The sequence below is a fragment of the Aspergillus fijiensis genome (assembly GCF_003184825.1).
Source record: "Aspergillus fijiensis CBS 313.89 unplaced genomic scaffold BO72scaffold_3, whole genome shotgun sequence".
Classification (NCBI taxonomy): domain Eukaryota; kingdom Fungi; phylum Ascomycota; class Eurotiomycetes; order Eurotiales; family Aspergillaceae; genus Aspergillus; species Aspergillus fijiensis.
The window spans coordinates 302,951-325,463 of NW_024468979.1; the positions used below are offsets into that span (position 1 = coordinate 302,951).

Genomic DNA, 22,513 nt, shown 5'->3' on the forward strand with positions numbered 1-22,513 from the left:
TAACACCCTGTAAATTTAACATTTCCGGTCAAAGTAACTGGAAAATGGCAGGAGCTTCTAGCACAATCCGGCTACCTGACCAACGATCAATTTACATACATGGTCTCGAATCTCGTGAAAAACGACCAAGTACCCGATGACAAAATCATGAAATATCACCATGTACTACATTCCGTGAACCCCGCCTTCACTCTTCGCTGCACTTCCTCATCTCTTTGCAGCACCCGACTGCTGAGATCCGCCACCCGAGCGGGTGGTGCCTTGCTGGGCTGAACCAGAAGACGAGTACGCTGCGCCTGTGTTGGAGCTCGTTGAGCGATCGCCAGCGGATTGAGCCCGCGCTGCAAAACCACCTGAGCTCATGTCACCCCCGCCTTTGGCCTGTTCATCAATGAGAAGCTGGATTGTCGGGATCGACAGAGGGCTTTACCTGGGTCGACTGGATTCGCGAGCTATCTGACTTGCTCATTGGATTTGGCATGTTGAATTCGTAAATGTCAGGTTGAGATAAATGTTCAAAAGGGTTGTTTGGACCATGGAGTAAATATTGCTGGATGCGTTGCCTCTCTGTTTCCTTTGTCGATGTGAGAAGTGCTGTTACTAGCTCTTATAATAATTGAATCGTGATGAAGGCAATCGAGTGTGTGTTCAGAATGATATCATGAGAGGAGGGGATCCGAGACTTTAAATGCTGTGCCCATGGCGAGAAGAATGTTCTAGGCCTCGTAATTACTGACTGGGTGTGGTGCGTGACACACAGTCTCACAAAGTAGTCCACATGACCGAAGATTGTTCTACGAACCAAGCGTGGATTACCCTCGTCAGCTGGGCTGTGTTTGCCCCTCGTAGTTGAGAGTCGACCTCTTTCATCGGCTGGTGAAACAATTCGCATACGTTCTAGTCAAGTCATCGCTCCAAGTACCAGTCTTTTCAAGGCACCGCAGAGTCCGAACGAATGCACGATATCGAAAGCCTTCTCAAGCTTTATCACGTCGGCCACCCCGACAAGCCACTGAGCGCATTCGCATCTTCGGCGCTGCAGAACTCATCGCTATCCACATAGAGCCTGTGCAAAGATTCTGGAATCTTGGTCCGATTCCACACAATCATCACTTGCGACTTCGTAGCTCATTGAAAGAAAGTAACTGGTTGGACCCAATTATCAGCCTAGTATTCATCAAAAAGCTATCCTTTGGATCTATTTTCTCACCGAGCTTTGGTAAGGTTTTACTTAATGTTCAGCAAGATCACAACCTTCCCTGTGGCCGGAATTCAATCTTTGGCTCGGCGGAGAATGTGCTGAGTCGCTCGTGTAAAATAGATTTTTAACCACTGTAAGCCTTTCCCCTGACCAGAGCGTTGGTCGGCCGGGAAGTTTGTAGCGAATGCGCATGCAAGAGAAGGTACGAGTTTGTGGCGAGCGAGGGGACTCAACGGTCTACTGACAGAGGAGGTGATGCGGGGAATCTGGAAGCGGCTTGCGTCAGTCAGAGTCATCCAGGAGGGACTCCAGTTATCCTCTCAGATCCACAGTACCCGGTGATGCGCTCTGTATACGCGCGAAATAATCGAACTACCAAAAACAATCCATTTACAGACTATGCATAATCGACAAGTCTCTTATGATACCACGCTCTCGTTGTAGAAAGGAGAGCTTAGCTAATAAACGTGTCGTGCACGTAATTGACTACTGTTAATTCTGGATAGTCATAGCAGTTCCAATTCATCTTTTTGTCGACTACCGTTTGGAATAAGATTGAGTTGGCCCCGGTCAGGGAGTGTGATTCAAGATGCAGTATTTTCTTCCGGGTCTAAACTGTCTTGGGGTAGAAGAATGCATAACGTTCAGCTTTTGGATATGTGGTCTACCATGGTAATGTTTACCCTGTGGCGGGGTAGTGAATGACTACAGGGGCGGGATTAAGAGGATTATATAAGTATAACAAACACGGTTCGCTCGCTGCAATAGGCAATCTTTGCGCTAGTGGACGAGGAAGACTTCTCTCATTCACTACTGTGTCGTGGCCTAGGTTCGATTTGCTACTTGATTACCGCTGTACAGTACAACAACGGAGTTCGGCAGGGGAAATAAAAAAGGTGCATTGGAGTAACCCAAGTGTCTTTCAGTCCTCATTTTTGCCGGGGTAGCCCTTGCACAAGACTCTCGCAGTCCAGGACGAAGGCGCGGAATGTCTCGCATCGTCAGAGAGCATAGGTCATCATCAAATCCATCCCACAGTTACAAGATATCTCTGACAAGATCACTGACACTTGGTCCACATGGCAGTTCCTGAGAGACTGATCCACGATTTTATATATTCAGTGCCCTTGATGCCTTCGTGGTCTTCGTGGTCTTCGTTGTCTTGGTTCTCTTCGTTGCCTCCAATATCTTTGTCGTGTTCGACAGGACCTGGCAATACTGATTCTGGCGTGCCTGGTAGTCCCATCTTGATCCGCTTCCAATAGGTTTACGTCCCATAGTAGTAGCAACGGAATGCCTTGTGAAGTTTCCCTTCCACTGCGTCCTGGGACTATGGAAATGTCAGACTCAGCAAATCAAAAGCAATCCTTATACATACCAGCCAGTCCACAAACTCGTCCATTAAGGCAGCCTCATCCTCAACCCACTCTTGATGCTCTTCTGTCAGAGGCTCGTCCTCGGGAAATACGACCGACAGATCGAAGTCAATCCAAAGCACTCGTTCCGTCTCTCCAGAGCATACCATCATATTCCTTGGGGCAATGTCACTGTGCAATACCTTCGCCGCGTTGATCTCGGACAGAACGTTCCGCAACGTCTTCACCCTTGACTGGGTGTAGTTGATGAGTTCAAGTTGTTGCATGCCGGGGACGCACTCGATCAGAATCGCCTTTGGGGGCAGCTCGTCGTCAGTGAACATGTGCAGCTCAGGCCAGAGTGTCAGGTCCGCAAACGTCATGTAGCCGTAGTAGTCAGGGATGACCCCTCGCGCGCAGAGTCCCTTCGCTTTTAGGCGTTCGTAGGCTGTCACCTCGCGCATGCACATGCTGATTTCGATATCGGGGTTATCCCACTCCCTTTTAGTATACTCATGGAACTAGGCGGTGTCAGAATGACGAGCAAATTGGAGAGAAATGACTGTTGCGACTCACCACTTTCATAACACAGTCCATTCCGTGCACGGCGACTTTGCAAATCAGCGAGCTCTCACCTTCCTTGAAAGTTTCAAGAAAGGTGAGCTCAGAAGGCGAAAGCTCGAGCTCTTCTGCAACCAATTCTAATGAGGTAGGATAGAGCTCGATGGAAAATTGATGAAATGTAAGTGGAAGTGACGAGCGTGGAGACATGTAGAATGAAGAATGAAGTAAGAGGCGGGTGCTTGGTTGCTTTGGGCGATTGACTTGATGCCCCAGGCATCGGACTGTTTCCACCCATCAAGTTTCAGTCTACCTTCCCATTCACTTAAGTTTGAGCAGACCCTTATGTCAAATTTCACTTGAAACATGCGGCAACATCACGAGGGTTATGGGGTCATCCTGAGAGACCGCGAGTTTGTGGCGATTCGGCGGCTTGATGAGCCTCGAAAGGGGAAGTTGGAGCTGTCAGACCCGGTTCCCTGGCACGCTTCGGGCACAGTGTTTGACCCACGACTGACGATTCTTCTCGGGCTTTGATGTCTGGGGATGCTTGCTGCCGATGAGGAGAACTGCTTTCTCGAATGAATCAGCCAGCTTCCAGTCGTCATGCTCTGGGGAATAAGCTGTCTTTTAACATTTGAAACCTGGGTGGCCTTACTTCAGATTGATATGCAGTCAAGGTTGTCTCATTGGCTACGCTCTCGCCTCGGGCGCATGTGCCAGGCTGCGGTTTGGGCGGTCGCTGGCTAGCTGATTTATTTCACATCTGGCTCATTTATGATGTAGCGTTCCAATGTCGTCAACTAGAAGGGTATTGCCTACGCCTGAAAAGTCATAGTATTTCGTGCTGTGTGACTTTTGAGGTTTACTTGAACCTGTATCTCTTGCCCGAATATGTCTCGGGCGACGCGGCTTGCATGACAGCTGGCCGCTGGCCGATCAGCTTTCCGTAATCAGCTTCAGCCTCATCAAACTTACAAGTCGGGTACATCGGGTCTGGCCTAATCTCCGAGACCAGTCATCTCCCTGACTCACACGCAGTTTGATCACCGCCTCCTGCGACCCATGTGCATGGACCCTGCCATAAGCACGGCTTGACCTCTTCACGTGTCTCCCATGCGGCGCGTCCATGCAGATTTCTCCGTATCTGCAATCCATCTCAACACGGCTATCACGAGGCCGAGATCTGAGACCTCGAACGCCAGGTCAACCGAGCGCCCCAGACCCCTATAATATGACTTGTATGATTTGATCCTGAATATGCATATTTGATTTCTGAACGTTATGCTGACCGCACTTCCTCTCAGAATTCTTCACTCGGACCGCATCGACCCAGACACTTCACCAGCGAATACGAAGTGCCCAGCAGGGTATACACAGGGTGTCCCAATAGACATGCACCTGGCCGTCCTTTGTGATTCATCTTCCTTTTTTCACCGTGCAAAATTAGCTTTCGGCGTTCCCTTGATGGCAGGGTTGATGACAAAACATCGGTTTCCGCTGGAATGGATACGATGGCCATCAGTCAGCCAGCGGTTGGGCACTGACATCACCACCTCATGTCAAAGCTCAAGCACGCCACGAGCTAGCGACTGACAGCTCGACCATCACCACCCATCTCCATGGATCGGTAACTCCGGGGGTTAAACCGACGACTCCCCCTGCAAAGTACAGCAGAATAAGGTTCTGGCGTGGCCAGCATGGTGCGGCTGTGGGGCTTAACTCCGGAGATGGATTTCCAATCCGCCAGCCAGTTCCCGCCGGCTTAGGGAGCATTCGATGCATCGAGTAACAGCCTCGCCCGGGGTTCTCTTACTATAAAGATGCTCGATACGATCGCATGGTTTGTTTGTGTAGTCGATCCCGGTAGATCTCATCATGAGATATATGTAAATTTGATCTAGCGATTTCATCAAAGTCTACTCTACTCAACGAAGACCGCCATGAATAGTCTGATCCGTGATGCCCCCCTGGGGCAAGTGATTCGATGGGTGACCAAGAAGAAGTACTTCAAGTACCCTGAAGAGGAGGCAGACTTTGTTTTCCCTCCCGAATACCTGCAGGGCCTGGCGCGACTCGGCGTGCCGGGCATTAAGGCCCCACCGGGGAGCCGACCGCAACAAAGCGAACAGAGCAGCTCCATCTTCCACAACCAGCACGCCGATCAGGACCCAGAGAAGCTGTTGGATAAACCAATCCCCGACGATAAGAGTGAGGCTGACACACTACCCCCGGATTTTGTGATGGTGGATTGGTACGGGCCGGACGATCCAGCGAATCCACAGAACTGGACTCAGACGAAGAAGGCATTTGTGGGGCTTATCATATTTCTCTATACGTTCATTGTGTATGCGGGGTCAGCGATCTATGTCTCGTCGGAGGAGGGGATCATGGCCGAGTTTGGCGTCTCGACCACGGCGTCTGCTCTGGGGCTGTCATTGTATGTGTTAGGGTACGGAGTGGGGCCTCTGTTCTTCTCTCCGCTGTCGGAAGTCCCTTCCATCGGGCGCTCCCCGGTCTACTGCATTACCATGTTCTTGTTTGTGATTATCTCCATTCCACTCCCACTGGTCCACAATTTCGGAGGCCTGCTGGTGCTCCGCTTCTTGCAGGGCTTCTTTGGAAGCCCCTGTCTGGCCACGGGAGGGGCGACAATGCAGGACATCTACTCGTTGCTGTACCTGCCTTTCGCACTCAGTGCCTGGGTGACCGCAGCCTACTGTGGACCGGCTCTGGGCCCGTTGATCTCGGGCTTTGCCGTCACCGCCATGGGATGGCGATGGTCGCTGTGGGAGATCCTGTGGGGAGCCGGCCCCGTCTTCGGCCTCATGTTCCTTCTGCTCCCCGAGACCTCCACCCCGACGCTGCTCCACCAGCGAGCGCGTCGTCTGCGCAAATTGATCGGGTCGAACCACCTCAAATCGCAGTCGGAGATCGTGCAGGCCCAGCTGAAGCCGTCCGCCATCATCATCGACGCGATCATCAAGCCCATCGAAATCACGGTTAAAGACCCCGCCATCCTCTTCGTCCAAGTCTACACAGCCATCGTCTACGGTATCTACTACTCTGTACGCTCCCTCCCCCTCCCCCTCCCCCTCTCCCTCCCCTCCCAAACCATTACTAATTCCGCCCTCAAAAGTTCTTCGAAGTCTTCCCCCTCGTCTACCCGCCCCTCTACAACTTCACCCTCGGCACCATCGGCCTCGTCTTCCTCTGCGTCCTCGTCGCCTGCCTCCTAGCGGTAGCCATCTACTTCGCCTACCTCCTCTACTACCTCATCCCCCAACTGCTGCGGGGGGTCCCCAAAACCCAAGAGAGCCGGCTGGTCCCCGCGCTGATCGGGTGCTTCGGCCCGCCCATCGGCCTGTTCCTGTTCGGGTGGACGGCCAACCGCCACATCCACTGGATCGTGCCCACGATCGGCATCACTATCTACGGCAGCTCGGCGTTTATCGTGCTGCAGTGCGTGTTCGTCTATGTGCCCATGTCGTACCCGGCCTACGCGGCCAGTCTCTTCGCGGCCAACGATTTCTTCCGGTCCGCCATGGCGTGCGGGTCGATCCTGTATGCGCGCCCCATGTTCCTGAATCTGGGGATCGGGAAGGGGGTCAGTTTGCTGGGCGGGTTGAGTACGTTAGGTGTGATTGGGATTTTTGTGCTGTATTTGTATGGGGCGAAGTTGCGGGCGAGATCGAGGTTTGCGATTTCTTAGGGGAGGTTTGTTTGTCTGGGTTGGGGTAGGGAAACAATGGGTTTGGGTGGGGTGGAGCGATTATCGGGTTATGTGAGTTGGATTAGTTCTAATGGCTGATTAGTAGATTTTTTCTTCTGTCTTGAGATACCTAAAATGGATACCTGGTTTGCGAAGTTCATGTTTTGCTGTGGACTTGTAGGGTTGGGGGTGGACCTCGCTATATATTTGCAGAGCTGAGGTATCCTGAGCGACGACGGATATATCTGGATCGCACATCATCACCGACAACAATGTTACTGTCCTGCAAAAAGTCCTACTCAAATCCAAAGCCAGGATTTCTAAGTTCAATCTCCACTAACTGGAATCACACTCTCGCCTGGAATTCTTCATGATCACGTTTACCTCAACACGCGCCACCAGCCGGCAATGGAGATACCCGGCAATAGTCTAGAATGGGGGCGGGGCACGTTCAGGGACGGCGACCCCGTCGCTCGAAAATCCCACATTGTGAACACAAACCATGGAGATTGGCTAATTCTACAGGAGTGCGCAGTCAGATTGGTGAATTCAGGCGAGGAAGCCCTGCACCCTCGGGTCTAGACTGCTTCCCCGCTGCAGGAACGGGACCGCTCATGAAGAGGAGGGAAAAATACCCGACGGCTGAAATTCATTATGTCAAAGCTTTGATGTGGTGGAATTGGTAGACATGGGCAACTAATCGGATAACATAGGTAGAGAGATGTTGTTGCTGTGAGTTTGTGATTGGAGGTCGGCTGTAACACATGAATTAGCTAGAGCAATGTTACTATATACTGCGGGCAGGGGAATGTCAATATCCAGATACAATCATCCAACCCTTCTGCCAAGACCCATTCCCCCCTGCAGCATGTAAGAGCTAGCATCTTGCAGGAGTTGATACGAAGGAGTCTTCAGCAGATGCACTGTCTGGCCAATCTGCTCCCTGATCTGGTCTGAGAATTTGGATGGTATGCATGTCCTAATGCAGGAGACTGTGTTCGTCGGCAACGGATACCTTTCTGTTTGAGCTCACACGCCATATCACTATCACATTTGCACGGTTGCATCACATAACCTGACCTCCAGCTGAACAGGGTGAGCAGGATATTCTCAGGCAGCCACAAGGACGGTGTTCGAGGGAGACACATGCATCATCACAGCTGAAAGGGTTGAGCAACACGAGTGGGAAACGTCTAGCGACGATGAAGCTATATAAGAGGGGTCAAACCGGCCAGAAACGTCACTCTCATCATCATCGCATTCATTCTTCTCTGCAACTCTTTAGTCTCTCTCTCTCTCATTACACGCTTCACACGTTCTATCTTTGTTTTTGCTTTTGCACCAAAACAAAAGTCATGCCCGTCGTCGCCGCCACCTGGACGCTGCAAAGCACGCCCTCCCAAGCAGCCGAGTCGTGCTTCGGTCTGCAGCAGGAGGGCGGCGAGTCCGTCTTCGAAGACGAGCGCCAACTCGTTGACCCAATGCACCTTGCCCCCGGGGGCAAGTACCGCTGTAAGAACACTGACCCCACCCTCCTCTGTTGTCCCTCACGAGATACTGACCCGATGTCTCTCTCGCAGCCATCGTCAAACTCTTCATGCACTACGCCGGCCAGTCCCCCAATGACACTCGCTACGCGATGGGCACGGGCTGGCTCATCCGGGACGACCTCCTCGTGACGGCAGGCCACTGCGCCTTCGACTGGAAGGAGGGCTTCGGCCGGGCCAACGAGGTCAAGGCCTACATCGGATACAACGGGAAGGGGTCGATCGACAGCCCGTCGGCGAACGTGCAGTTCCGGCACGGGGTCCGCATCGTCACCACCGAGGGGTGGCTGCAGTCGTCCTCGAACCGCCACAACGACGTGGCCTTCATCCAGCTGGAGCGTCCGTTCACGGCGGTCACCCCGTTCCAGTTCTCCGACACCCCCGTGGCGGGCTCTGACTCGATCGGGGTTGTCGGGTACCCCGGCGATATGCGGTACAAGGGGGAGCCGGGCGCGCAGATGTACGAGGAGTTCAAGGCCGTGCAGTGGAACCGCCAGGCGGCTGCGAACCATATGCTGGAATATCGGATCGATACTTACAAAGGTAGGCGCCCAGCCTGCCACCCTTTACCTCTCTTAGCTATGTCGACAGCCAGTTAACACATGTGCCGATGATAGGCCAATCCGGCTCCCCCGTCCTCCTCGAGAATCAACCCCACATATCCATCGGCGCCCACGTCTACGGCGACGTAGGCAACAACTCCGCCAGTCCGATCAGCAACCGCAGCCCCAGCACCGCGGACAGCCTGCTCCTCGGCAATCCTTACACAGACTACATTAGCGTGTTCGAGAGCTCCCAGACCTACCCCGTACAAAGATCCGACCCGCAAACCGGCATCCAGTACCTGCTGGTCGACCGCCTCGGCCAGCGCCAGACCCGCACCGCGGAAGAGAACTTCTGGGACGACCTCAAAGACGTCCTGCATGTCGGCGCGCCCATCGTCTCCGGCGCCCTGACGACCGTCAGCCCGTTCTTGGGGCCGATCGGGGGCTCCGTGGCCGCGTTGGCTGGCACGGCCATCTCGGCCGCGGCGCAGAAGTGCGCGGAGAGTGGGTTCGTGGATTTCACGCCCACCACCACCACCACCCTTGTAAGTGGTAGTGGTCCGAGCACCACCCTGTCTGGAGGGAGTTCGTCCCCCGGCTCGGCGCAGGAGAGTATCCTGGCCGAAGCAGCGCTGCAGGCCTTCCTGAGAGCGGACGCGGAGAAGATGAAGGAGCTGGGGATCAGCACGAAGATCATGGTCGAGTACCAGAAGGCGGCGGCGGACGCGGAGGCGGTGGCGCCCCGGCTGCTGCCGGCGGTGGTCATGCCCGCCGCCCTGCAGGTCGTCCAGGACGTGCTGGCGGGCACCAGCACCGAGTCCGCCATGGTGACCTTTGGGACCGCGTCGGCGGCCAAGGTGTGTGCGCTGCGCTCGACGACGGCCACTTCATCCTCCTCGATGGCCTCGTTCACTGCGACGATGGCGGGTGAGGACAGAGGGCTTAGCGCTGACCCCTTCACTACTCGGCTAGTCCGCGCGGCGCAGCAGTCCCCCGGAGATGAGAGTTTCTGGAGCACGTTCAGCACGGTACTGTCGGCGGCGAGTCACGGGGTCGGCGCCGTGCAGACGGGGCTGTCGGTGGTGAGTCAGTTGATCCCCTACACCAAGGCCAAGGGGGCGGAGAGTGCTTTCGATTCCTTGGCGGAAGAGGAAACGCCCATGGACCAGCAAATGAAGACCCTGGGCCGTCGCGCCCTGTTGGCCGGGGCGACTTTGCGCGTGCTTCGCGACTTGCCTTCGAGTCAGCTCGATCAGCTCGAACAACTCCCTCTTCCGGTTTCGGTTCTGCAGCAGCAGAGTGCGCAGCATCACGGCCTTGTGGATGTCACCGGAGCGGAGGAGGAGGAGGAGAGCTTCTTCACCGCAATCCAGTTGGCAGTGCAGAAGATCGGGCCCTCGGTCATGAAGTACGCCCCCGTCGTGGTCTCGGCCGTGCGGCCGGTGATCGCCGCGTTGGCGGCGCCCAAGTTGCAGCAGCAGCAGGCAGAAACGATGGTGACGGCGTTTGGAAATGGCGAGTCGAGCTATGCCTCGTCGAGCTCGCGCGGATCGAATGGGCTGGTGGTGCCGCGCGTGATCCGGAAGAAGACGAGTCAGAGCTTCTATGACAAGGTTATGGGCGCGAGTCCGACGAACGGTGAGTTTCTGGATGTTCCGGTGGGGTGTGGACATGCGCTGACCATGATTCCTGCAGGTGTCAGTGTCCGGACTGTCGTTGTGTGAGAGGACTGAGCAGGCTGTAGCTTATCGATCTGCTGAGGTAAAGATGAGTGAGGATGATAATCGGGATGGGTTGTTCTGGGAGGATTGAGCTCAGCTACGCTCTGTGATGTAGTGATGTTATGGTTTATGTGATTGAGAATGATGTGTTCTGTAATTATGGCGTGTCTATATATGTGCACTCTACTCAAGCTATGACTTGTTTTGATTTCCAATTTATATGTTTGTCAAAAAGAAGCCGAGCATTCTGCAAGTGGTAAATGGGAGTTGTTAATTAATGTATAGTAGCTGGCTGTTTTCCGAACCTTGTCCAGGCCAATGGTTTCGTTTTGCTTCGGTGCGAGGCTAATCATGCTTTACTGTTGTTCCCGGCTGAGAGAAAAGAGTCGATGCGTCAGAAACATGGTGTTACAAGAGACCAAGCGAATCATGAGATAGATTGTATGATCATACAACATTGAAGCCACCCTGAGTCCAAGAACCGCTTAAACGAACGCGGCCATGTCACATTATAGAACTCTCAACGCTCCTTGATCGGCCATTCCACCGCCTACAACTCGTCAACATCGGCCATCTCTCCTCGTTGAAGCTCCTCCATCATATTCTGTACCCATCTCGTCATGGTCTCCTGAAAGACCTCCTCTCTCTTAATTAGCGGATTCCCAGGATTCGTCGACCTCCCCAAATACGCGCTCTCATCCAGCTCCGGCCGCCCGTGCTTCAACAGGTAAACAGCCAGATGGTACAGGGTCACGCTATTGGTGATCAAAAGCCCCCCAGCACGAATGACGTGATGCTGCTGGCGCTGCGCACCCTCCCGCGAAACCCCATCCCACCAAGCCTTCCACGTATGCAACGCGCGCTCCATCGCCGACAGATCCACCGGGAGGATGGAGGTCTGCGCCTCGAGCAGCAGCGAATGTATCGCCAGAATCAAGAGATTCAGATCCCACGCCGTCAGCTTCGACGACGCCCCCGCTGCCTCCAGACCACCCCCCCGCACCGCCGCCGCCGCTGCGCCCATCAACCCCCTGACCGCGGACTGGAAGCAACTCGAGGGATCCTGCGCGGGTAACGCGGCCCAGCCTGACGCCGACCACGCGCCCCAGCTCGCCTCGTCGCACGGGAACGACGCCCGCGTCTCCTGCGGCGAGAGCAGCGGCTTGCTCCCGCCTAGTAGCGCCTGGTAGCAGTCCACGGCGTAGACGCCCCATAGCACGCGCTTGCGGGACTCCTTGGCCACCCACGCCTCCCATGCGCGGGCGTTCCGCGCGGCCACCGTGCACTCCCCGTGCACTTTCAGCAGGCCCTGTTGGCGGACGGCGGTCACGAGGAGCGGGTGCAGGAGCCGGGCGGCGGCGCGTTCCGCGCTGCCGCCTTTGGCTGTGCTGGCGAATTGGCTGAGGAGGAGGGCTTGGAGGTCGGCGAGGCTAGGTTGCGTGGGGTGGTCCGGTGAGCGGAGGCAGGTTTTGGCGAAGTGGGTGGGGAGAGAGCTGTATAGGCGTTTGGCGTCGTTTAGGGATGTTGGGTCGGTGGGGTTGAAGGCTGCGCCGATGGAGGTGATGGTTCGGATGAGGATGGGGGGCGCGGAGGCCAGGTGGAAGGTGGGCAGATGGAGCAGAGGGAAGAGGGGGTGGAAGTGCGCGAAGAAGAGTCGGGCGTAGGTTTCGAGGCGATGCACGGGGATGGTGATGCGGTCGGCGGGTTCGGTCTCGAGGGTGAAGTCGGCGGGCAGGCGGAAGTTGTCGGGCGAGATGATGGGCCCTGTGTCGTGCAAGGGTGTGCCGGGGCGGGGGGGTTGATGGAGGAATTGATCTGTATGCGCTGTTGTGGTTGTTGCTCGTGGTGGTTCACCGAAAGCAGTGGGATTGTCCGGGAATGGCGTTTCGGGCGGCGTCCAGTCCCACGTTGTCATGTCGCCGAATGTATCGAAGCTTTCGATGTCGGCTAACTGGTTGAGGAAGTCGAGGTCCCCGGTTGACAGCAGACCTGGGGAAAGCCAGTCGACAGGCGGATCGAGGGCTGGGCTCACGTCGAGGCTGGTGTCCCATCGACTGTCGCTGCCTGTCGGGGGTGGGGATGGAATCGAGCTGGTCTGCCTGGGCGTGGCCCGGCGGGCGCGCTTCTTGCGCTCTGCCCGCTCGCAATGCCAGCCCTTGTGACGGCATCGTGAACAGGGTGATCCAGATTGATCGAGGTTGCAGCGTAGTTTGGAATCGGCGCATTTGACGCAGCTTTTGTTCATCCTTGCCGCGCTGATTGTGGTGGTCGGGAAATGCGAGCAGCGGGAATAGTGATCTCGGACATTTTCGAACGATGGGGGTTCGTGGGGGTGGGAAACGTCCCTGAGACATATTAGTAGGGCAGCAAGATAAGGATAAGTTGCCGCTGCTGCAGCCCTGTGGCGTTCTCGAAATGCGAATGGCATTGGCTGTGAGGGAGCAGCAAGATCTCTTATCGTGCTCGGGTTTTCGGGTTTAGTGCAGACTGTGTGTCTGTGAATTTCCGAAGTCCCGAAATCCCGATGCCTGTTGGTTTGGGGCCCTCCACGCTGACACTCACTGAGTAAGTTATAACGAGACCAGGCATGCTCCACCAGAATCATGTTTCTATCATCGAAACAAACAATCCTCACTTGGGTCTCATTCTATAAGAAAGTGATCGTCTCCGCATCAGCAAAATGTCGTCGTTCGAATCCACCCAAACCACCAAAAGCCCTGCGGCGACACCATCACGCCTCTGGTTCGATCGCTTCTGCTTGTTACGCCGTCGTGAAGACCCACAGTCATACTCGCCATGGCAGAAACATCTCATCGTGGCTGTGATCACTCTATCTGCCTTTACCGCGCCGTTTGCGTCCTGCATTCTCTTCCCCTCGTTCACCACTCTCGTGGAACACTTCCACACGACAGAAACGCAGGTAGCGTTGACAACGACGGTATTCCTCTTAGGGCTGGCCGTGGCGCCCCTGTGGTGGAGCACGCTCAGCCAGCAATACGGCCGCCGACCGATCCTAGTAGCCAGCTTCATCCTCTCCACCATCGCGGTGATTGTCTGCGCCGCGTCCGACTCCCTCGCCCTGATGATTGTGTTCCGCTTGGTGGAGGCGCTGGGCTGTTCCTCCGCGCAGAGCGTGGGTGCGGGCGTGGTCGGCGATGTCTTCCCGCCGACAGAGCGCGGATCCGCCCTGGGGTGGTTCTACCTGGGCACGCTGATCGGACCCCTGCTAGCCCCCATTCTCGGCGGTGCGCTCCAGGTCTGGCTGGGCTGGCGCTCGATCCTCTACTTCATGGCCATCTTCACCTTCAGCGCCGCCGTCATCACCACGCTCTGCCTTCCGGAGACGCTCGTCAAACCTACTTCAAATATCGACACGGAGAATCCAGCCCCGACGCCGCGGTGGTACCAAGCCCTCAAACGGGACATCATGGCCCCGCTCTCCAAGCTAAAATTCCTGCTCGTCCCCTCCATCGCCCTGACCATCGCCTACATCAGCATCTGCTTCGCCAGCCTGTACTGCTTCAACTCCACCCTGCCGTACGCCTACGCCGCCCCGCCCTACGACTTCTCCCCGATCGAGATCGGCCTCTGCTACCTCAGCAACTGCCTGGGGTACGCAATCGGCAGCCTCGTCGGCGGCAAGCTGAGCGACGCCCAGCTGCGTCGGCACCAGGCCGCGCACGGGGGCAAGATCCATCCGACCGCGCGCCTGCGCACGGTGTGGTACGGGGTGGGCTTCGTGCCCGCCGGATTGGTCATCTACGGGTGGCTGGTCGAGCGCCAGGTGTTTTGGGTTGCGCCGCTCGTCGGCGCGTTTCTGTTCGGGCTGGGGCTGATGCTCGTCACCGCCACGGTCATGCCGTTCCTGGTGGATGTGCGGCCGGGCGCCGGCGCGGCTGTCGTTGCGGATCTGAATCTGGCGCGGAATCTGCTGGCGGCGGTTGGCACGGTGGTCTCGCCGATTGCGGCCTTGAGTATTGGGTTTGGGTGGTGGATGACCATTCTCGCGGTGCTTTGCGCTTTGGCGGTGGGGTTGTTGGTGATTGTCGTCTGGAGGGAGTCGATGGAGCGGAAGGTGGAGGCGGATCATGAGGTTGTTTGATTTGTGCTGTTTCGTGTCAATTGTCATTTGCTCTAAATACTACATGGAACGTGTTTTGAAGTGAATAAGTTTGAACAGTGACCATGCGCTCGATTAGCTATCATGTAAATTTGCATGTTTTGTTAGATACATCCATGGAATTGTCGACCTCAACGATGATGTCTTCCACCATGTTGTCCTCCACGACGTCGACGAGCCTCTTCTTCATCGGCCGTGGGTCTTCGCGTCCCCGAACTTGTAGACGAGGAACCGCGCCCAGAGTCGCGACCGCCTCTCTGACCCCTAGGACGATGACTGGAACGGGCCCCGGTAGAGGGTGTCTGTCGTGAACCGACAGGGATTCTGCTCCTCCCCGATGGAGTTGCCGGTGGCACCGCGGGGCCAGGAGACCGTAGGGGAGGGGGCACACGGGGGGGCGGGGCGAGCTTGGCCATGACCCCGTTGATGAACTGCCGGGGCAAGGGCTGCAGGAGCGAGCCAGTCGTTACCTTTCGTCCGGTTTCGACGTAGCGCTGGGAGAAGAGCTGCCAGAGTCGCTCGGAATAGTGATCGTTTGTGAACGGACGGGGGCAATAAGGCTCGTTATCGACGAACGCCTGCACAGCGCGATTGACACCCTCGGTGTCCATCGAGATGGCCCGACAGGCATCAAAGTCTAGCATCCAGAGGCTCACTATGCGCTTTTTGAAATTCGGGACGCGATTTGTCGCGCGTTCGAGTGTACTGCTTCCCGTGCGCAGACGCATGACGTCGCGGAGGGGCACCGGGCGGCGGACTGCGTTGAGGTCGAAGGGTGTGCTTCCTAGGACAAATTCTACGTCCATCGCGTCGATGCGCGCGTGCCAGTGCAGGATGGCGAGCGCGTCTGCCATACTCGAGGCGTATGCGTCTGCGTCCAGTTCGAGCTCCTGGATCTGGTCGACGTGAAGCTTGTAGTTGCGCAGCGAAAAGAAGCGGCTTCCGCCCGGGAGCGAGGACCCGTAGCGCTTACGCCCGAGCATCAAGCGGATCAGACAGTCCTTGTTCGCACTGGAGCTTTTTGCTGCATTGATGTGGTTGGGGTTGCAGAAGAGGTCGATGAGTGCGTGCCTGATCGGTTGGGGCAGCGGGAAAATCCTTTCCATACACAGGATCTCGCGAGGACGACGAGGGAAGGTCGGGTCATCGGGGAAAAGGTGAAGGTTCTCAGGCCAGAAGTCGGCTTCTTTGTTCGCGTACCAGGCCACGCGGGGAATCTCCAGCCCACAGGTATCATAACCTAGCTGGTCAAAGCTGTCCTGGATTCGGAGATGCATCAAGTAGTTGTTCCAGAGCTTGTCGATGCGATCGATGAGGAGGACCTTGAAAGCCCACAGTGTGCCCCCCTGCTCAAAAACCTTTCCGATCGAGCCGGTTTTGATTTCGCGAAAGGGGGCATTGCAGCCAACTGCTGCCTGTTGGCGTTCAGCGAAGGATGATGAAGTCGACACTGCGGATCGAGTGGAAAGAAGTCTTTTGAGTCGAGCTTGTGGGGACTCGAGCTCGTCCTGCTCCAGGCGTTCCTCAAGCCGGAGGTTTTGCTGCATCGCATCTTGCAGTGAGCTCGTCCAGGAGGTATCTGTACCTTGGTTTTCGCGTCGACTCGCCATTTTAAGCTAGGAGTAAGAGGACGTTGATTGCGTGGATATGGACTTTCATCACAGATACTGAGTTGGGGGAAGATATAGCGAAAGAACGAGTTCTGTATGGTGGAATGACGTGAAGAGAGGAAATACAGAATGAATCTGAGAAAATTGAGATCATGGTGGAGGGGAGGGAGGCCTTGGGTTGGGGAGTAACACAGCCAGACACCACTATTCACTCCGAGCCGTGGAATTCACTTCCTCGACTCCACAAGCTTCACAAACTGACGACCCAGGTCAAAGATAGTATTAACCTCATCTTTGTGGTAGATACGAGCAATCTGCTCAGCTGCACCTAGGTACTGACGACGAAACGCCGGCCAGTGTGCCGTGTGCGGCTGTGGACAGAATGGGTCGTTCTTGAAGAAAGCATCAACAGCTTGCCGAACACCCTTCTGATCCATCGAGATGGAGTGACAAAGGTCAAAGTCCAGGATCCACATAGTATGTGTCCCCAATATATTTGTGATGGTGTTGCTGCCGCTTGTGGTGTCCATTTCTTCGTTGTGCTCCGTGCCAGTAACAGTTCGCGACATCGGAGCCAAAACAAATTCGACGTCGTTCGCATCCATCTTCCCAATCAAGTGAAGCGTGGCCAGTGCTTGGCCCATCATGGCGGCATAACAGTCAACATCCTCGGCGCGGATCCCCAGTTCAGCCATCTGATCGACATGAAGGGGGAAGTTTCGGAGGGAAAAGCCTCGAAATCGAGATCGGACGTTCATGGCCGTGCCGTAGGTGCGCTGGCGGCCGATATACGGTCGGATGAGGCAGGCGTCGTTGCTGGCGCTGTGCAGAATCTGCTGACGAATTTTAGGAGGACAATACGTGTCCACGAGAAGACGTCTGATGTGCTCGGAAAAAGGAGGGATTCTCTCGGACAGGATCGCATTACAGGCTGCATATCCGTCTGGGAACCATCGGAGATTTTCGTTCCACCAAGACTGGTTTCCCGGCGTAATATATCTGTGGCACTGAGGAATACGCGCGTGTGGCTCTGTTGGTGAGTTTTTCATCAAGTGCTTAGCACAGGATAGGCTGAGAAATGCCTCGTATGCTCGTTTGTGCATCGCGAAATCGTTGGCGAGTGATCGAGATGGTCCTCCATCTTCGCGCTTGATGGCAGGCCCTTCCAGGCTTCTTGCCCACACTGTGCCGCAGAAACCTGCGCCAATCCTTTGATAAGACTCGTTGGAATCGGTGGACGTAGTCATGGTGTCAACAAAGTTGAGGTTATTGTTAAAAGAACAAGATCGTGGTTTCGAGACTAGAGAGATGAGATGATAATTAGAAGAACAAGATCTCAATTTCGAGACTGAAACTTCTAATTTGTCTCAGTAAGTGAGGTTTGAGTCACGGGGTGACCACTCTCCGCGTCATACTTTATCATGTCTTCGTTATGTGACTTGGAAGTGATCGGAACGCAGATCCGGGGGGTGACCGGACCAAACTTGCCTTTCAGAATTCCCAGTTCATCAGTAGCTTCGACCACTGTTTCAGCTATTTTGGCTGAAGGCCAGGCCCGAAACCACATACAGTTTGTACATGATTCAGCTGGAACTTAGTATCTCAGGTTGAGCATTGACTGTAGCCTAGAAACCTCGATTAAGCCACAAACCTGGATTCCAGGAAAAGACCAACTGCCTGCTGCATTACGTAGAACAGGCCTGTCTCGAGGGACGAATCGCAAGATCTACTAATCTAACTCAGATTTGCGCAGCCATGGTCTCGGAGTAAGTCGGCAATGTAATCGTCTCCGTTGTTCTCTGCCAACGCCAGCGGTGTCCGCCCTTCAAAATCCATGATGTTTTTGTCCACATTCTTCGCATCCAGCAGGAACTTGACGATCTCGAGGTTCCCACGCTCAACCGCTTCAATCAAAGGGGTCAGTCCCCTCAGATTCTGGCAGTTCACATTGACCCTCTCCATGGCCAGGAGGAGATGCAGGATGCTCATGTACCCAGCACAAACGGCTATGGAGATGGGGGTTACCTTCCAAGGGCCTGTGAAGTCAGGATTGGCGCCGGCAGCAAGCCGCAGCTCCACCGCACCCACATTACCCGCCTCGGTGGCCATCAGGAGAGGGGTGTATCCGCTCGCCCGGTGGTCTCCGTATCGACAACCCCAGTTGCAAGTAGCGCTTGGATGACAGGAACGTGACCACGATGGGTCGCATCCCACAACGGCGTCACGCCTCCGCGATTCTTGTGGTCAGGGCTGGCCTCACCAGTGGCAAGCAGCATGCGAGCCACAGCGTCCCGGCCACTCTGCGCTGCTCGACTGAGGGCAGAATCCCCATCATCCTTGTGGGTCGCATCGACCTTGACGGCCTCGCAGGCCAGCAGCCGTGCAACAACCCCGCCGTATCCCCGGCGCGCGGCAATCATCAGCGGCGTATCGTTGTTTTTGTAGTCGGTCGCATTCACGTCGACCCCAGGGTATGCCAGTAGACAGTCAACGACCGGCTCCAGCTCGTTGTACGCCGCGACTCCCGGCGGGGTCGACCCGGACGCGTTCCGCAGGTTGGGATCCGTCCGATCATCCGCTAAGAGCAGTCTCATCGTGGCCACGTTTCCATCGCGTGCCGCGCACCACAGGGGCGGTTCTGCATGATGTCGATTCGGGTCGAGCTGCGGATGCGCGAGAAGCAATGGTACCGCATCAATGCATCCGTGATGGGTTGCCCACCGCAGAATGGTCTCGCTCCGTTCATTCCCATCGCTCCACACGTTGGGATTTATTCTGTCAGCCGCCAGCAGCAGTTGCAGGGTGGGGAGTTGATTTCTCCGCAGCGCCCGCCAGAGCGGGGTAATCCCGTCGGATTCGCTGGCGTTTGGATCGATGCCCGGGTGGGCGAGGAGGATCCGCACGATCGTCTCGTGGTCTACTGCTCGTGCCAGGGCCGTCTGGCCGCAGTCATTCCGTCGGTTGATTGGGATGCCGTCGACGGTAAGAAGGAGCCACACAATAGATTCATAGCCGTGGCTGGCGGCTTTTGGTAGAGCCTCGGCGGCGGCGGTGGCTTGTGTGGTGGTGTTGGTCGTCGTCGTCGTCATCGTCATGAATGGAGCTTTATTTACCGGGCGTGAGGCCTCGAGCCAATGTCTCAGGGTCCCTTCGGTGCCCATGCGCGCGGCCCAAACAAGGGCCTTGCTGTAATGGCTAGACTTGAAATCATAGCGGTAAACAAAGGGGCTTAGGGAGTAGCAATAGGTGGATGTTCGGGCGAGGGCGTTGATGTCGGCGTTGCTCTGGAGCTTTTCAGCTATACACAGAGAAGGAGCTCTTCAGGTAGTGAGGGGAGCATCATACCTATGGCTTGGAAGATGGGCTTACAAAAACACGACGCTGGGACCCTCTTAGAAGTGGAGATGAGGAAGGGGGGTAAGGGGGGCGGTGGAGCGAGGCCAAGTGAATCGTCGCTCGGCCCGCTCCGATCTTCCGGAGGAGCATCTAAAGGCGGTGAACCTTCTGCCGCGAGATTCTTGATAATTATTACGTAGTATAGCAAGGCCTCACTGCCACTTCTCGATTTTGGATATAGCCTTGTGCTGAGGTGATAGTTGGTTGTAAGCTCCCGCAAAGAACGGAAGAAAAAAGAGTGACGCAGAGCCAATCAGACCCCCAGCCACTTCCGCTGACAGGTTGCCAGCAAGCATGTCCCAGCCTATCAGCCTTTGTTTGACTGGTTAGTTGTGACTGCACTGGCCAGTACCTGGGGTGGTGGTGGTGGACTTGGCGGCAACCGTTGGCATCCGCCATGCCCTAAATTTGTCTTACTCTTTCCCGACTACTTCTTGAGCAGAGAAGCACTTTACAAGCCTCGGATGTCGCGATTGACACTCTTTTCTCTATTCTTAGGTAATCAAAGTAGGTCGTACTACCACTTAGCGGTGATGATGCCTTTTGGTAGACCGAGACTGGACGCGTGACGCGTATCTGCGTCTGTTCATAGCAAGAGCGATCAAAGTGCGTTAAGCTTTGTTATATCGATCAAGTATCCGAGTAGTCGTCGTCCGACACTACCAGCAAGCTGCTGGTAAACCTGCCCGGTCGCTCTTTGGACTCTTGTCCGACCACTTCCATTTCTATCGTTTCTACGAGTGCGAGGTAGGTACTATGGAAGCTTTGGGTGAGGTCAGTCTCTAAGAGCCCTATAGTATTGCTGCCTCGAGCTGTGTTGGTTTAACCCGGAGGACCGACAACTCATTCTGGATCTCTTGGCCAAGCTGTGTAGTTGGCGGCGGCGACTCCGCGAGGGAGCGAGGCAATGGAGACCACCAGCGCTAGGGGGGTTGATTCTGGCTAAAGACATCGATAAAGGTTGCGCGTGGCGCCTACGTTGGCCAGAGACCTCGACAAAGGTTGCACGTAGTGCATCGGCCCTCCTAGTCGCTGGTGGTGGGCTTGGTGATTCTTCTCTTGGTCCCATTTTTTATCGTTTCCTTTTTATTATTTTTTTATTTTTTTTTGCTTTTTCTGGTTGCTGTGCTTTCTTTGTGTGTTTGTCCTATCCACCTGCGTGCGTATTAGTTATCGAGTCATGTATATATTACCTGAGCAAGGTTCGGAACGACAATCAAGCCTTCGCCTCCCTCGACGTTCGAGTGGGATTGTTTTTGTCGGTTGCTGTAACAAATCTTGCATTATAAGTATGATATGAAAGCTCAGTTCAGTAGATCCCGACCCATCACCACTCCTGAATGCCGTCCCTGGTCAAGACCCTCCCCACATTCGCATCGCGCTCCCCCTCCACCACCGCCCGAATGAACGGGCCCGCCACCGTCGGATCCCCGGCACCCATCGCCCTCATCTGCGCGGGACTGCCCCCCAGCCCCGTGGCCAGATACCCCGGCGAGATGGCGAAGACCTTGACCCCATCCGGCTGCAGGATGCGATGCCACTCGCGCATCAGCATGTTGAGGCCGGTCTTGGCGCTGCGGTAGGCCGGCACGCCGCCCGCCCCGGGCCCGGAGGGGGGTTTCGGCCACCCGGTCGCGGTCGGGGCCCGGTTGACGGCGATCGCCAGGTTCTCGGTTCCGGCGAGCGTGGCGGTCCCCGAGGTGATGAAGAGTAGGCGGGGGTCGCGGCTTTGGAGCAGCAGCGGGATGAATGTCGAGGTCACGATCTGCGTACTGGTCGTGTTGACGCTCCAGGTTTTGTTCCAGAGGTCGCGTTCTGATGTCAGGTCACCACGCGTGGCTGGGGTTTCGAAGGATGCACCTGTTTTCAAGGGTGTGAGATTTTTTGATGTGGAATGATTTGGATGGAAAGAGGGGGAGGGGGGTTAAGGGACTCAGATTGTACTGTGTACTGTACTGTATTGTACATTTACCACGCACCTGCATTGTTGATTAGAACGTCTACCCGACCGTGGGCCGACGAGATCTCTTCGTAGGCCTGTTGGATGGATGCGTCGTCTTCGATGTCGATGATGGTCGCGGTGAGTGTACTCGAGGAGTTGGGAAATTCCGTCTGGATGGCTTGGATGGCGTCGTGGGCTTTGGTGGCCGAGCGGGCGCCGAGGAGGATGTGGTAGCTCTGGGGCGAGTCGCTGAGTGCGCGGACGATCTGGAAGCCGATGCCGGTGTTGGCGCCGGTGATGAAGACGACGGTGGATGTCATTGTTGTTTCCTTGGGGGATGAACAGGTTTTCAAGTCGAGATTCTGGAGTGATGTTGTGTGATGCAAGAGCTAGCATGCTTTTATATGGTCGGAAACCTTGCTCAGACAGAGACCCGGACTTGAGGCCGTAGACCGAAGCTCCAGGTAGCTTAAGTCCGTTGCTTCCCCAAGGTGCGGGTGCCCCACTCATACACATGCCCCGATCGCTCAGCGCTGCACCCATCGCAACCGATAAGAGAACCAACGGAGAGCAGAGGGCATTATTAGACGATGGTGTTGCGCAACGGCCACCAACCATGAAGCTCATAGACAGTATTCTGATAGGTGGGTCATCACTGCCCCTCACTAGTCTCATTCAACTGGATGCGGAGGGGAAGAGCAGGAAAGAGGGGAGGTTCATGCTCCGCCGTCACATGACACCACCAATGTGCCTGCTGGCAAAGCAAGCGGCATATCTATCAGAACTCTGGCCCCGTCGCAGCA

At 55.6% G+C, this 22,513-nt stretch overlaps 10 protein-coding genes across 10 annotated transcripts; 3 read left to right on the forward strand and 7 right to left on the reverse strand.

Annotated features, from left to right (window-relative positions):
* Positions 1-102: 102 nt before the first annotated feature.
* Positions 103-641, reverse strand: BO72DRAFT_444018 (uncharacterized protein). The gene is made up of 2 exons (XM_040943719.1): positions 431-641; positions 103-381 (listed from the first exon to the last, which is right to left on the reverse strand). The coding sequence occupies exons 1-2, from the start codon at positions 479-481 to the stop codon at positions 208-210; spliced, it is 225 nt and encodes a 74-aa protein (XP_040806040.1). The 5' UTR covers positions 482-641; the 3' UTR covers positions 103-207.
* A 1,365-nt stretch (positions 642-2,006) lies between these two features.
* BO72DRAFT_523905 (uncharacterized protein) lies at positions 2,007-3,674 on the reverse strand. Its single transcript, XM_040949817.1, has 3 exons — positions 3,133-3,674; positions 2,580-3,077; positions 2,007-2,531 (listed from the first exon to the last, which is right to left on the reverse strand). Exons 1-3 carry the CDS (start codon positions 3,325-3,327, stop codon positions 2,469-2,471), a joined length of 756 nt encoding a protein of 251 aa, XP_040806041.1. The 5' UTR covers positions 3,328-3,674; the 3' UTR covers positions 2,007-2,468.
* A 1,386-nt stretch (positions 3,675-5,060) lies between these two features.
* Positions 5,061-7,048, forward strand: BO72DRAFT_454829 (MFS transporter; the record flags this gene model as incomplete). Its single annotated transcript, XM_040946202.1, has 3 exons — positions 5,061-6,185; positions 6,257-6,746; positions 7,011-7,048. 3 exons carry the CDS (start codon positions 5,061-5,063, stop codon positions 7,046-7,048), a joined length of 1,653 nt encoding a protein of 550 aa, XP_040806042.1.
* Positions 7,049-8,100: 1,052 nt separating this feature from the next.
* Positions 8,101-10,734, forward strand: BO72DRAFT_482704 (trypsin-like serine peptidase). Its single transcript, XM_040947745.1, has 4 exons — positions 8,101-8,341; positions 8,410-8,919; positions 8,994-10,559; positions 10,617-10,734. Exons 1-4 carry the CDS (start codon positions 8,185-8,187, stop codon positions 10,643-10,645), a joined length of 2,262 nt encoding a protein of 753 aa, XP_040806043.1. The 5' UTR covers positions 8,101-8,184; the 3' UTR covers positions 10,646-10,734.
* A 324-nt stretch (positions 10,735-11,058) lies between these two features.
* On the reverse strand, positions 11,059-12,945 carry BO72DRAFT_444022 (Zn(II)2Cys6 transcription factor). The gene has a single exon (XM_040943720.1). The coding sequence runs from the start codon at positions 12,885-12,887 to the stop codon at positions 11,193-11,195; it is 1,695 nt and encodes a 564-aa protein (XP_040806044.1). The 5' UTR covers positions 12,888-12,945; the 3' UTR covers positions 11,059-11,192.
* A 292-nt stretch (positions 12,946-13,237) lies between these two features.
* On the forward strand, positions 13,238-14,809 carry BO72DRAFT_444023 (MFS transporter). Its single transcript, XM_040943721.1, has one exon. The coding sequence runs from the start codon at positions 13,323-13,325 to the stop codon at positions 14,742-14,744; it is 1,422 nt and encodes a 473-aa protein (XP_040806045.1). The 5' UTR covers positions 13,238-13,322; the 3' UTR covers positions 14,745-14,809.
* Positions 14,810-14,893: 84 nt separating this feature from the next.
* On the reverse strand, positions 14,894-16,791 carry BO72DRAFT_419936 (zinc finger protein; the record flags this gene model as incomplete). Its single annotated transcript, XM_040942686.1, has 1 exon — positions 14,894-16,791. Exon 1 carries the CDS (start codon positions 16,370-16,372, stop codon positions 14,894-14,896), a length of 1,479 nt encoding a protein of 492 aa, XP_040806046.1. The 5' UTR covers positions 16,373-16,791.
* Positions 16,155-17,619, reverse strand: BO72DRAFT_395015 (zinc finger protein; the record flags this gene model as incomplete). The annotated part of the gene is made up of 1 exon (XM_040941978.1): positions 16,155-17,619. One exon carries the CDS (start codon positions 17,617-17,619, stop codon positions 16,600-16,602), a length of 1,020 nt encoding a protein of 339 aa, XP_040806047.1. The 3' UTR covers positions 16,155-16,599.
* Positions 17,620-18,036: 417 nt separating this feature from the next.
* Positions 18,037-18,511, reverse strand: BO72DRAFT_444024 (ankyrin repeat domain-containing protein; the record flags this gene model as incomplete). The annotated part of the gene is made up of 1 exon (XM_040943722.1): positions 18,037-18,511. A coding segment is annotated over exon 1 (370 nt), but the record flags the coding sequence as incomplete, so codon positions are not given.
* A 2,443-nt stretch (positions 18,512-20,954) lies between these two features.
* BO72DRAFT_419943 (putative short chain dehydrogenase) lies at positions 20,955-22,365 on the reverse strand. Its single transcript, XM_040942687.1, has 2 exons — positions 21,748-22,365; positions 20,955-21,628 (listed from the first exon to the last, which is right to left on the reverse strand). The coding sequence occupies exons 1-2, from the start codon at positions 22,028-22,030 to the stop codon at positions 21,096-21,098; spliced, it is 816 nt and encodes a 271-aa protein (XP_040806049.1). The 5' UTR covers positions 22,031-22,365; the 3' UTR covers positions 20,955-21,095.
* Between the last annotated feature and the right edge of the window lie 148 nt (positions 22,366-22,513).